The following is a 13,816-nucleotide window of genomic DNA, read 5'->3' as shown; positions in this document are numbered from 1 at the left end:
GCTTGCGGGGCTGCGGGGGCCGCGGGGCGCCTCCGGCGAGGGCCGGGCGGGCTGCCAAGGTGCCGGGGGAAGGGGCCGCCCAGCGCAGGCCGGGTATGTGGAGCGCTCGGTCCACTGCCCCGAAGGGCGCGTCTGCCTTCTGAAGCCCCTGCCCTCCTCTTCGCTCCATGCTCTCGCGCTCCTTTTTCCCGGCGAGCCTCCGCATTCCCCATCTGCCCGTCGCCACCCTCGCCCTTTCTTCCCTCCTCCCGACCCTCCCCCGGCTCGCCCCTCCCTCAGCAGCCCACCTTCGCCCAGCTCCTCCGCGGGCTTCTCGGTCCTCGCCCCTCATCCCCGGCCTCCCCTCTCCGGCCCCCAGCGCCCAGGGCCCCCGCGGCCCCCTCCCCGCCCCCCTCGAGGCGGCGGCGGCCCCTTTCACAATAGCCCGTCCCGCCTCCCTCCTCTCCGCTCCCGGTTCGCTCCCGCCCGCTCCCCGCCCGGCGCATGCGCCCTCCGGTCAGCGGCGGCTGCGGCGGTGGCGGCTGCGAGCGGCTCCGTTTTTTTAAAGGGAAACGCTGAGGCGCCGGGGGTGACTGTGGGGGAGGGGGACCCCGAGCCGCGGAGACCCCCAGGGGAGGCGACAGACCCCCTCCCGGAGTAGGAGGGCTTTGGGCGGACCCATCCCTCCCACCCCCTTCTGAGGAGGAGCGGGGGGAAAATGGAGGCTCGGGGCGGCTGAGGCGAGCTCCGGGGCGGGGGGCCGGGGCGGGGAAGGGGGGGTGTGGGGTGGGGAGACGAGGCGGGCCCGGCCGGGCCAGGGGGGGCCGAAGCGAGCTCCGGGGATGAGCTCGGGGGCGGCTGGGTGCGAGCTCCTGCCTCTGAGGCGAAGGCGGCGGCGGCGGCAGCAGAGGCGGCGGCGAGGCCCCCATGGGCCGGCGGCGGGCCTCAGCCGCGGCCTCCACTTCTCCGCACGCCGGCGGGATGGCGCCCGGGCCCCGGAGGAGCCGCGCTAGCCGAGGCCTGCTGCCGCGCTGCTGAGGCGAGCCCGCCAAACTCCCCTCCCCCTCCTCCGTCCTCGACCCCCCGCACCTCGCCCCTTCCCCACCCCCTCCTCCGTCTCGGTCCCCGGCGCTGCTCCGGACCACTATGACCATGAGATCCGCAGTGTTCAAGGCGGCCGCGGCCCCTGCCGGCGGCAACCCTGAGCAGCGACTGGACTACGAAAGGGCTGCGGCGCTGGGCGGGCCCGAGGACGAGCCCGGGGCGGCCGAAGCCCACTTCCTCCCCCGGCACCGTAAGCTCAAGGAGCCGGGGCCCCCGCTGGCCTCCTCCCAGGGAGGGAGCCCCGCGCCCTCCCCGGCCGGCTGCGGCGGCAAGGGCCGGGGCTTGTTACTCCCGGCCGGGGCGGCCCCCGGGCAGCAGGAAGAGAGCTGGGGCGGCTCGGTGCCCTTGCCCTGTCCGCCCCCGGCCACCAAACAAGCCGGCATTGGGGGGGAGCCAGCGGCCGCGGGAGCCGGCTGCAGTCCCCGACCCAAGTATCAGGCGGTGCTGCCCATTCAGACGGGCTCTCTCGTGGCGGCGGCCAAAGAGCCTACGCCCTGGGCTGGGGACAAGGGTGGGGCGGCTCCCCCAGCTGCCACCGCCTCGGACCCGGCGGGACCCCCACCACTACCTCTGCCGGGGCCGCCACCCCTCGCGCCCACCGCCACCGCCGGGACCCTGGCGGCCAGCGAGGGCAGATGGAAGAGTATGAGGAAGAGCCCTCTCGGGGGTGGCGGCGGCTCGGGAGCCTCCAGTCAGGCCGCCTGCCTCAAACAGATCCTTCTGCTGCAATTGGACCTCATCGAGCAGCAGCAGCAGCAGCTGCAGGCCAAGGAAAAGGAGATCGAGGAGCTGAAGTCAGAGAGAGACACGGTACGGGAGGGGTTAATCTGCGTTCGGGACGACGAGCGAGTTGTGCGCATGCTCGGGGGAAGGGGGCTGTAGGAGGTTAAGGTATCCCTTGGTTAGGGGTAAGGAGGTTGGCCACCAGCAAAGTGTCGGGTCCTTGGGAACCAGGCTCACAGACACGTTGGGTCGGAGGGAGGGGTTAAAGGGCAACCTCCCAGTGGGAGGGGGAGGGGAGGTTTCAGGTGCCAAAGGGTTAATTTAAACTGACAGCCCCAGACTTGTGGGAAAGACGTGGAGAGTGGGAAAAGACGTGATTTGTGAAGGGTTGAAAATGCAAAGGTGGGATGCATATGTGGTGACTTTATAGAAGGGGTTAAATGCAAGAGCTTTTGCGTTAGAAATGCATTCTTAGAGGAGCGGGACAGAGCAGCTGTTGCACTGCTGTAGCATCTTTAGATAGGACGGCAGTAGGCCTTTTAATTGGCAGAGAGGTAGAGGTGATTCACGGCGGAATCCTGTTTTAGTGTTTTTAAATGATAGGAAGAGAATCACCGTCTTTGATTTCAGACAGTTTTGAATAAGAATCAGAGTTATAAAACATGACCCACTGACCAGCTCCCTTGTATAAGCATGGTGTTGAAGGGCTGGTAGATTTTAAGGCATCAGGGGAAAGTAAGTTTATTAAATGTATTAAGTAGGTCCTCTCTCAGAAAATCCCTATTTTAGAATCTTAAGATAGTAGGGCAGTAATTTATTATTTCTTTGTACTTCTGAGGAGCATGACTATATAGGCTTGCTTTCACTGCAGCAGTAGTCAAGAGCACCTTATGCGTTAAAACATACTCTTTCAGATATCAGAAAAGCTGTGTGTGTTCCGGGGCGGGGGGGTATTACTGTGCTAGCATACCTTAGAGCTGCCTAAAAATAAACATGGTTTCTACAATTGTGTTCAGGCTGCAGCAGTCTCTCTCCCTCTCTCTCTCTTTCTGTCTGTCTGTCTCTCTCTCTCTCTCTGGCGTTGTGTGCGCCAAGGGCTGAGCAAGGGAGCAGAGGGCTATTCATTTTGTTTGCTATACAAATGAATCGCATCAGGCATCGGCTGTTTTATTGGAGAATGCATTCTGCAAGGTGGAATGGGAGCTGGGGCAGGTCTCATCAAAATATCTCATGGTGTTGATTTGTGGAAGTTACTCAACATGGAGGTGGCACGGCTTAGCTACTGTACTGCAGTCTAGGGGTGTGATGGTACTGTAATTACAACACATCATAGCCTTACATGGGGGGGGGGAGAAGGACCAGTGAAGGAGAAGAAATCAAGGAAATGTCACCTACAAACCATGGTTAAGTAATGTTAAGGCTGTGAATCAAAACAGAAGATGAAATGAGAGTATGGCTGACGGGGGGTCTCTGCTGATGGTGGAGGTTTCTGCTCAGTTCCTGAGGTAATGGCCCCTTTGCAGACTTTCCTAGGCAGGAAAAGTGGGGTGAGTTAAGGATAGAGTATCAGTCTGAACTTGGCATTCACTGTTTCTGTTGTGTATTGCAGTCTTAGCGTTGCTTAAGCTTGTTTCTCTTATTCCAGTTGTTGTTTGGCCTCTACTGAAATCTCTGCAGCGAAGCAGATGTAATGAAGACAATATTAATATTGCTGTGTACCCAAATAAAAGTCTTACTATAGTGTTTTAAGAAGCATAGTGGGCACCTTTTCTCAGAACATTCTAATGTGAAGTTTTCAATGATAATAGATGTCCATTTTCTGTTTGATTATGTAGTTCTCCTTTAATTAAAGTTAAAAGACTTTGGTTTAATTCATATTTAGATAAATGGTAGATTTTTTCCTGTTATCTCAAATGCAAAGAAGTATGAATATTTCATGATCAGTGGGATTATGGGTACTGGTACTATTATAATGCTACCAAATTGAGTGTTCATTGTTTAAATGCCCTGCACACCCTTTTCAAATAATACTGCAATCCCTCGTGGCACTGTGACTATGAGCTTTTAATTCCTTCTCAATATACTGTTTGGACTTTGCCCTTGTGTATAGAATTTTGGAGTGAGAGGAGAGAGAATAGGATTTGGAGAAACTTAGGGCCTCCTGAAAGAACATAAGGTTAATTCTGGAAACTCCCAAACTGACTTGGAGCCACATGCTTAGCAGTAGAGAGACCATGCCATTTGAAAGGCATGTTGTGGCCCCTCCCAGAGAAGAGGATCTTCTTTCAAAAGAATGAACTACAAATTCCCCATGCCCCTCCTCAACTAGGTTAGCCCTAAAATTAAGCAGAGTACCTTGTCTTCTCTATTGCGTTTAAGGAAAACTATTCAGATTAATCCCTATTTATTAAAAATAAGTTGAATTGCTATGGTCCATGGAAAGAGGCAGAAGACCATACTGATGCCTAAATGGGGCTAAGTACCTGGGTGTAATTTTTTGTGTTTTAAGTCTGCATTTTGGCACTCTCTCTTTTAGCTCCTTGCTCGGATTGAACGTATGGAAAGGCGGATGCAGCTGGTAAAGAAGGATAACGAGAAAGAAAGGCACAAGCTGTTTCAGGGCTATGAAACTGAAGAGAGAGAGGAAACGGAGCTATCCGAGAAAATTAAACTGGAGTGCCAGCCGGAGCTTTCCGAGACATCCCAGACTCTGCCTCCCAAGCCTTTCTCTTGTGGGCGGAGTGGAAAGGGACACAAAAGGTGTGCTGATAACTTTGTTACACTGTCTGGACATGTTGAGGACATGTGTTTCCAGTGACTTGAGAGTAGGGGATTGGGGTTTATGAATTAGTTTTAATACAGTCATATCCTGAATTATGAGGTCTTCCATGCTGAGAAACTATCTTGAAACATTCTTGCAGGCTATAAAAATCTGTTAGGAACATTTTGGTCACAGTAGTAATTACAGAATGTAGAGTACATCATAAAGAGAATGGGCAACAAATGTGACAGCTGAGTTTCTTAAAACTATAGCAGATCACTTCAAGTTGGGAAGTGTTAAATTCCTTCATTGTGTTAGGTAGTAGTGGACAAAGAAGTAAGATCTGACTGTCCTTCGACCCAAAGAGATAGGTCAGTCTAGCTGCGAAGGTGGCATAAATTTTGCAAACTTGGAATTCAGTTCCAATAAAATATGAAAGTAGACAACAGTGATATAAACTAAGTTTTGTAAGATTCAGGGACATTAAAGATTATTCTGTGGTAGAATAGTGAAACTTCAAGGAGGAGATGGATCTTGAAAGTATAGAATTTAGGTTGGTAAAAAGGAAAGGAGGTGGCATGCTAGGAATAGTGGTGGGGGAGGAGATTGGTGGGAGAAAGCCAGCAGATAGCAAGAAAAAAGAAATAGAGATTGTAATTAACATGGTATAGAATTGGGGGGAAAAATAAGAGACTGGTCTGTGGTTGACAGGAATGAAATAGGCTACAGACAGAGTAGTGGCACCTAATGTTAGCTAAAGGGTCTTGAATAAAATAAGAACCTTTTTAGATTTAGTAGGCAATAAGATACTATTAGAGGTTCTTAAGCATGGAAACACTTGTTCAACAAACACTTAACTGAGGGCCTGTTATATATACCGGTAAGCATGAGGCAGTGACTGCTCGTGACTGCCAACTGAACCAGATGTTTAGATATTTAGATACCTGAACTTATTTGTTCTCTTGCCCCCAACTGTAATCAAATCAGATTTTATTCAAGAGTCAATACATTTTATAATGTTTTCTTCCCTGTCCAATAGGAAATCCCCATTTGGAAGTACAGAAAGAAAGATTCCTGTTAAAAAGCTGGCTCCTGAATTTTCAAAAGTCAAAACAAAAACTCCTAAGCACTCTCCCATTAAAGAGGAACCCTGTGGTTCCTTATCAGAAACTGTTTGTAAACGTGAATTGAGGAGCCAAGAAACTCCAGAAAAGCCCCGGTCTTCAGTGGACACCCCACCAAGACTCTCCACTCCCCAGAAGGGACCCAGCACCCATCCCAAGGAGAAAGCCTTCTCAAGTGAGATAGAAGATTTGCCGTACCTTTCCACCACAGAAATGTATTTGTGTCGTTGGCACCAGCCTCCCCCATCACCGTTACCATTACGGGAATCCTCTCCAAAGAAGGAGGAGACTGTAGCAAGTAAGGCATAGAGAACACTTGCTCTTATACCCTAGTGGTGGCGGTCAAGCTAACAAGTGTGAAAATGCCTCTGGCATTTTTAAAAAAGTGCAATCAATAAAGCAGAGTTCTGTCAAGAATGAGTAAGTTAACAGCCAGAGACAGACACTGTGCAGGCATTGCAAATAGATGGAATTACAGCAAAATGTGCTCAATGTATTTGCCTGCTTACAACACTGGGAGATGTGTTTGCCAGTAAGTTGCTCATCACAAGAGCACCAGACTTGGGGGTGTAATCTCCGGCAACTTGCATGCCCTCTGAAAGAAGGGTTTTCTGTGCTGTGAAATGCATAGAACTTATACTTTGCCATGCACGACTGTTCCTGCAATTGATATTGTGTGAAACCTGGGAGGGTGGTCTTTGGGTGTTCTCAGGGGCCAATGGTAATTTTTGGGTTGGGGAGCCAGCTTGGGGTGGGGAATTTCACCTGGGCCTCCGCTCTTTAACTATATAAACATTTATCTGTATCTCTATGTCCCGGTCTGGGGGGCAGGAGGAATCTGCCAAAGACCAACAGTCTTACTTTATCTTACTATACTTCACAAAGGTTCTAAATGTGAAGAGTTTACTTGGATTGCAGTAGCCCATTGGTTGTTCATATATTTAAATAAAATGGTCTACAAACTATTTTTCAAACAATAAGGACTATCTTGGGATATCTGAGCTGCTTGGGGAGGGTGTGGGGTGCGGGACCTTGGTCTTCATTCCCTTTTTTTTTTCTTTATGGCTTCCACACAGAAATGGTCCCCTATCTCCTACATCAACCAGTAACTGCAATGTGCCTTCAACTGTGTGATGTTAGTCTGTGAGAGTCACTGCGGGCGCTCCAGGGTGATGGTGGGGGAAGTCTTCTTGAATAGAGCCACAGCCCCAAATTTCTACCACTGTGTCTTGCCCTAGCAGGGATGGGGATGGGAATCCATTCCAATAAGACAAGAGCATTCTCCAGGCTTTGTTTGGCTGTTCTGGTGACAAAATTAAGTGGGGAAGATAGATTACTCTTCTTAACTATCTAAAATTCATTAGGCCTCACACTTGAGTACATGAGCTAGACCAGGATCCTGATCAGGTTCAGGTTTTTTGTTGGTTCAGTCAGTTGAACAGGTTCATCCTTAATGGTTAACCTTCTTGCTGCCATGGCAATGCTGTGTAACAACTTAAGAGAAACGGTGAAGCAACTTCCCATCCGGGATTGGGAAATGGCTTGGTCCAGAGCTGTTCTGTTTGACTGGCTGTTTTGAAAACCCTCTCTGCCCTAGTACAGAAAATTCCAAACACCTCTGAGATTGTGGGCATAGCAGTACAGAAAGAGTCTGATTGGGGGGAATCCCAGCCCTTTGAGGAGCCTGAGTTATGAATAAACGTGTGAATCCTTGTTCTTGATGCCCCTATCTCAAGAGGAAGCTCAATGGCTTGTTCTAAGGGAGCCAAAGTCTTTGTGCATGTTGTTCAGGCTGGACCAGCAAGGTAGTTTGTTTGGAGGGAGGAGGGAGCTGTTTAAGAAGACTACATATGTAAGTTTTGAGAACACTGATCTTTTATTTGAAAAATAGGGTCAACTTTTACTCACCTGCCATGTTCTGAGTTTAAGGTTTGATATCCTTGGCCATCAACTGTTGCAGGGAAACCACCCTAAATAATGAAGAAAAGAAGTCGTCTCAGTGTAAAAAAAAAAGTGGTGGGCTTATTTTCTTTTCTTTTGTCTGTTGTTCCCTCTTCCCCTCCCCCAGAGAGAAATTCTCAAAAGAACAACTCAAAAAAACCAAAATGGCTTCCTAGTGAGAACTTCAGTGATGATCCTTTCCTCCATTTTGGGTATGGGCTTTTTTTCTTTTTACACTGAGATGATTCTTCTTTCCTGCATTATTTAGGGTGTCTGATGCCATCAAGTGTTGCAGGAGAAACTTCAGTCTTGGCTGGTGAGTAGAATAGGAATTGTGCTGGCTGGGCCTGGGGTGGGGGTTGGCGGGATGGTGGATGGTTGGGAGCTGCGTTCCCCATCAGTTGGTTGTGGGAGAGTGAGATTCCTTGGTGTATGATTACACTATAGACTTCAAAATGACTACAAATTTCAGTTGTTTTTCAGGAACTGCAATAGCATCCATTATATGAATTGTCAGGTATTGGCTTAGGGTTTTTTGTGATCCTGTGTTTGGCAGACTGCAATGGCATTTTAGGTTCTTTTATACCATAGCGAGGACACTGAATATGGCTTCAGGTGAGGCCATAGAATGGATTCCTATCACTTGGTAACTTTGTCCTATCTGGGGAGAGACCTCTTGTCCTAGTGAATAGTAGGAGGGTTGTGTGACTTTGGATTTAAGGGTGGTTCCACCCCTCCTCCCTTTCTTTTTCTTTCTTTTTTTTTTTTCAGTTCCTTCTTGGAGGGACCACTCAGTAGAGCCTCTAAGGGACCCAAATCCTTCAGACCTTTTGGAGGTAGGTACCCAAGACCTGTCAGCAGAAGGGAGTGAGGGACAGAGTAGAAATGGAGGTTTAACTTGAATGTGTCACAGTAACGGGACGGATGGGTTAAGTAACTCTAAAGCCAGAAGGCAACTTGAGCGATTATCTAGCCCAACTCTTTTGTTTATATAGAAGAGAAAACGGAGTTTCAGAGTGGCTAAATGATTTATTCAAAAATAAATAGCTAGGGAGTGTTCAATCCAAAATGAAATTTCATGCTAAGTAGAAAAGTTAGATCGTGCCACTCAGCAACAAAATTATATATTCCAAATTCATTTGACTCTTAAAACTCAGACTCTTGCAAAGCATGGAGGTAAGGAGGGTTTATGGCGGTCTCAAGGGTTGTTTCAGTTTTTTGTTTTCTTTTTTTTAAGATTTTAGTTATTTATTTGACAGAGAGAGAGGGAACACAAGCAGGGGGAGTGGGAGAGTAAGAAGCAGGCTCCCACCAGAGGAGCCTGATGTGGGGCTCAATCCCAGCACTCTGGGATCACGCCCTGAGCCGAAGGCAGACGCTTGACGACTGAGCCACCCAGGCGCCCCACAAGGGTTTCAGTTTGACATGATTTTCACCTTGGAGAGTTAAGGAAATAATTTTGAAGTCTGGACAGCCTACAAGGGTGGGTGTGGGGAGAAGAGTACGTGTTTTGTTGATTCTGTTACCAGGAGGTTCCCATGACATCCATAGAACTCACAGACTCAGGTGGGACCTGCAGGGGAAAGATTTTACATTCCTGGAAGCTGGAAATGAGTTCGTATATACATGTGTCACGTGGTGATAAACAGCTCATCAGCTGCTGTTCTTTACACAGAACCTGGATGACAGTGTGTTTTCGAAGCGGCATGCAAAACTGGAGCTGGATGAGAAGAGAAGGAAAAGGTGAGGCGAGAGAGATTCATCCTGGAACAGCTGAGCCCTAGGACCCTAACCTCTCTCATCCATGCTGTGAAAAGTCCTGGAGCCCTTAACACTCTTAAATTACTGCCATCCTAGTTGGTTGAGTATCTTAGTTAGAAGTGGTAGTTGTTATAAGTAAAGATGTTTGGCTTCTTTTTCTTTGTGTATGCCCTTCCTCGGTTCCACTCTCTGTGGAACATCAACACGTGATTTGGACTGCTAGACCTAAACAGCTCTTTCCTGACCAGGCAGACAGTTCACTTTACCACCCCCACCCTCCCACCTCATTAAGAAGTGTCAGCAGAGGTCTCCCTAGTGTCTGGATTGTGCTAATTGCTTTAATAGAGCAGGTATTCAGTAATATTGGGTTTGTTTGTTTGTTTTGTTTTGTCTGGTTTGTTTTTCTCAGATGGGATATTCAGAGGATCAGGGAACAAAGAATTTTACAACGACTGCAGCTCAGAATGTATAAAAAGAAAGGAATTCAGGAATCTGAGCCTGAGGTTACCTCATTTTTCCCTGAGCCAGATGACGGTAAGTTTTGTCTATCTAAGAGAGCAGGTTTTTCAAAGAAGGAAAACGATGCAAGGTTCCAGGGTACAACTTGCTCTGAATGAATGAACAGCATTTTGGAGCAGGTGTAGTTGCTAGACATTTCCCCTCTATGTCACTAACAAGGTCCCATTTGGCTTTCTTCCATAGTTGAAAGTTTGATGATTACCCCCTTCTTGCCTGTTGTAGCATTTGGACGACCATTACCCAAATTAACTCCGCAGTAAGTATAAAGGTGGTTTGTTTTTTTTTTCCTGGCTCCCTTCTCAGGTAGCCTGTACTTTACCTCCTTTTTAGACCTCATGAAAGCCTAGATATAAGGTGGAATAGGTGGCTTAGGGATAGCCATGGCTCTTTGACAAAAGTGAGGCTATCTGACCAGCTAGCTCTTACAGTGATTAAATAATTAGAAGGATTGCTTTTTGAGTTAGAAATAATTATTTAGTCACTTTAATAGCATACTGTTTCTCTGGCTTTGAGACAGGAAAGACATTCTAAATTTGGAACTTGAGAGTCAGGGTTAGGAGTGGTGAGGGGCGTAGTATCTTTTTTAGAGTTAACTTTAGTCCACACTGAATCCCTTCTAGTCTTCCAAGTTGATTTCCTTACCCTTTTTTGCCAGGAATTTTGAGCTGCCCTGGTTGGATGAGCGTAGCCGATGCAGGTTGGAGATCCAGAAGAAGCAAACACCTCACCGGACGTGTAGGAAATAGCTGGGCTGGCAAGAACCTTCTGTCTTCAGATAGTTGTAGCATGCCATTCCCAGAGAATGGCAGAGACCTGTATATGTGACCTATGTCCTCATGTATGTTATCATTCGCTGATAATGCCCTTCCATACTCCCTTGATCTTGTTTTGTTTTCATCACTCTGATTTCACAAAAACTCTTTCATTGGGCTAATTGTGAATTATGGAGGGTGATTGGGATTTCTTTTCCCTTTTTGGGGAAATGAGCTCTCAAGCTAAATCTATATAGGATGGCAGATTCAGAAGCCTCAGGGGTCTGCTTCTATACATTTGCCTACGTTAAAGGGGTAAAAGGGCTGTCTTCGTTAGACTTGTGGAAGATGAAGCAACCCCTGCATGGCACTCTTCTCACCCTGGTCTACCCTTCCTTAGAGTTTGAGTATAGTGGTGTTTACCCTAAGACAAAACAAACAAACAAAAAACCTCACCATGAGCTTAAAGACCAGATGAGGAATAAAAAGTGAAGTGATGAAGCAAGTCATCTTCACAGGATAGAAAAGAGATTGAAAAGTTGGCAGATAAATGTCTGAAAAGACAGTTGTTCTCTTACAACTATTCTGTGATACAGCCGTGTGGGAAGGGGTTCGGGCTGTGATTGTTTTCTTAGTTAATGGATAACTGAATTTCTTCTCCCACTCCTCAAGAAATAAAATCCTTAGAAAAGAGAATGGGGATGGTTAGTTTTGGGCAAGTTTTGACTCTAAACAAAAGCCGCTGACATTTGAGGATGGCGTGCCAGAACCTGTATAGATGTCCTTGTGTCACATCACTTCTCAAGTATTCCTTAGTTGGGCTTTATTCTTTTAGCTGAGCTCTTGGTGGTGGGATAGAGATTTAGGGAGGGTGGGGGGGGGTGTTTGTGGAAATATGTGCTTCCTTTGGCTGGCAAATGTCTACATCTTGAAACAGATGTACCTAATGAGCTTCTCCATTCACTTTGTAAAAATAGATTTGTATGTGTATCATCTTGGTCCTCCTTTCCCCCCATTTTGTTAAAAAATTTCAGGACAGCACTCCAGGCCACTTTGGTCTCAGTGTAAGATCCCTGTAACTATCTGGAAGGAAAATAGAGCCGAGACTTCTGGTCTTAAATATATAGGAATTGCCTTTCTTTAGTCTTCATGACTATTGTGTGAAAACAAGTAGGGGTCTAATCTCCTAGAAGGTAGGGGCTTTTATCCTTGAAGAGAATATGTCCCCAGATTATTAGCACTTTTAGAGGAGAAGCCAAGGTATGTAGGGTGTGTGGCCAGCCCATCAATGGAGCATGAGAGAATGGGGATACCATTGTGGGAAGAAAAGAAAAGTTCCTCAGGGGCCTCCCACTGCTAAAGATTTTTGTGACATGTTGATCTGTGCTCCCTGGGTTTGACTTTTAAAGGAATTATTCCGGCAGCACATGTAGTATTCTTGGATGATCTTGCTGCTTTTATTTCTCCTTTTGTGTGTGTGTGTGTGGCTATGGGTTTTCATTTGTAACTCCATCTGCTTAGGAGAGTGGGCTCTCCACAAGGGAACCTGCTGTGAACTTCATTGCAGCAAGTGTGTAGAGAGAAATAGGACTTATTCCACTAGGGGCTCTCATCTCACACCTTAAGGGGAGGAAGGAGATTTCTAGAAAAACTGGGCCAGATTTTCTTTGTTCTCCATCATTTTAATATGGCAAGCTGTTTGGCTTTCCTACTCTGACCTGTGTTATGTTCCTTTACAATGTTCCCAAGAAGAAAAAAGACCAATCAGTGTCTCTTACATTGTTCCTTGATTCCTCTGTTTCTTCTTGATTTTCAGCATTTGTTGGATTCCTAATTTGGATATGGGTTAGCAAATTTAACCTTTGTGTTTGTGCCCTACCCAGGGGACTCCCCAGATTCTGAACTTAAGCTAGACTAAGAGGAATCCATGAGGTGCTATCTGGCCAGACTTAAGTGGATTCTGTTTCCTTGGTTCTCCCTCTACCTAGGACCGCTCATTTTATTGTCTCCTCTTCTAGATCAGTTCTCCTTTGATTTGGATGTGTTGAGGTTTGTTGAGGAGGTTGGAGAGTAGATTAGCAAAATTTCAAGAGCGAAATTACAGTGTGTTAGAATGTGGGGGGAAAATTAGTCTTATTTTTTCCCCACATGGGATACAACACTGTGAAATTCAATCTTCAACAAAGGCCCTGCAACTCTCCTAAAACATAGTTCGTTTCTTTCTTTAACAAAGTTTAAGCTAGTGTTAATAAATTAAAAAGAGAAATTGCTTGTCTGTCCACTTCAGCTTTGTTTTATGCCCATTTCATATTGTTGTCTGTGTTGTAATTCATACTTTTGATACCATTTCTGATGTGTAAAATTGGTTGTCTTGTAAATATCTTATAAAGAGTTCAATTGTAAATAAACTATTGTGGCTGTTAATTTTTGAACTTCTGCTTCAATTTATTAGATTTATTGGGAAGCATTAAACAGTTCTGCTTGTAGATATTAAAAGATCAGAAAAAGAAATCCATTTTCATAAAATAGAGAAATACACCATTTTCTCTTTTATTTGTGTATGAGCACAACGTATGTTTTTCATCCCTCTTTGTTCTGTGTTCTCCCTTACACATACGGTAAGTGGCAAATTTAAAAACAAAACCCTAGGATAGGATACTTGGTGCCTGGTGTCTAAATGAATAAAACCTTATAGTTGAAAAGACCTTAGAGGTCATCTAGTCTGACCCCTAATACGTGATTTCCCCTTGACGACATTCCAGACAAATGAAGTCCAGCTTTTGCTTCAACGCTTCGTTTTTCTCTATGCATTTTTTCCTAAATGTTAGAAAATCCTTCCTCACTGATAAAATCTAACTTCTTGTAACTCCAACCATTGGTTCTTGGTTTGCCTTCCAGGATGATGAAAAAAAGATAATTCTTCCTGTTTCTCATTGTCTCTCGAATAGTTAGATTGCTGTGTCTATCTCAAATCTTCTCTTCATGGTAAACATTCAGAGAGCTTACACTTATTCCTCAAAAGCAAAGATTTTGAGTTTTTCAGTTCCTCTGAGTGAACAAGTTGCTCATGTTCATTTAAAAATTGAACCCAGACCAAACAACTGAAAGGTAAAGTGGCAGATTATCACTTTCCTTATTTAGACACTAAACTG

General features: G+C 46.5%; 1 protein-coding gene across 2 annotated transcripts; it reads left to right on the top strand.

The window, feature by feature from the left end:
• Window positions 1-484: 484 nt before the first annotated feature.
• MSL1 (MSL complex subunit 1) lies at window positions 485-13,088 on the top strand. Of its 2 annotated transcripts, XM_045781640.2 has the most exons (9): window positions 485-1,893; window positions 4,343-4,566; window positions 5,607-5,989; window positions 7,901-7,948; window positions 8,404-8,468; window positions 9,308-9,375; window positions 9,803-9,927; window positions 10,096-10,168; window positions 10,568-13,088. In XM_045781640.2, exons 1-9 carry the CDS (start codon window positions 1,126-1,128, stop codon window positions 10,656-10,658), a joined length of 1,845 nt encoding a protein of 614 aa, XP_045637596.1. In that variant the 5' UTR covers window positions 485-1,125; the 3' UTR covers window positions 10,659-13,088. The 2 variants fall into 2 exon arrangements, with proteins under 2 accessions (XP_045637596.1, XP_045637597.1); XM_045781641.2 differs by lacking the exon at window positions 7,901-7,948.
• The last annotated feature ends 728 nt before the right edge of the window (window positions 13,089-13,816 follow it).

This window comes from Ursus americanus, chromosome 23, assembly GCF_024610735.1.
Source record: "Ursus americanus isolate L20-20 chromosome 23, mUrsAme1.1.p, whole genome shotgun sequence".
Classification (NCBI taxonomy): Eukaryota; Metazoa; Chordata; class Mammalia; order Carnivora; family Ursidae; genus Ursus; species Ursus americanus.
Note: the sequence above shows the minus strand (reverse complement) of the source record. Positions and strands in the feature narration are given on the sequence as shown.

Bases quoted from the DNA above. Each gene is read 5' to 3' on its own strand.
- MSL1 (XM_045781640.2), top strand. From the start codon at position 1,126: ATGACCATGAGATCCGCAGTGTTCAAGGCGGCCGCGGCCCCTGCCGGC. The intron at 5,990-7,900 runs GTAAGGCATAGA...TGCATTATTTAG, and splicing joins GAAGGAGGAGACTGTAGCAA to GGTGTCTGATGCCATCAAGT. The intron at 9,376-9,802 runs GTGAGGCGAGAG...TGTTTTTCTCAG, and splicing joins GATGAGAAGAGAAGGAAAAG to ATGGGATATTCAGAGGATCA.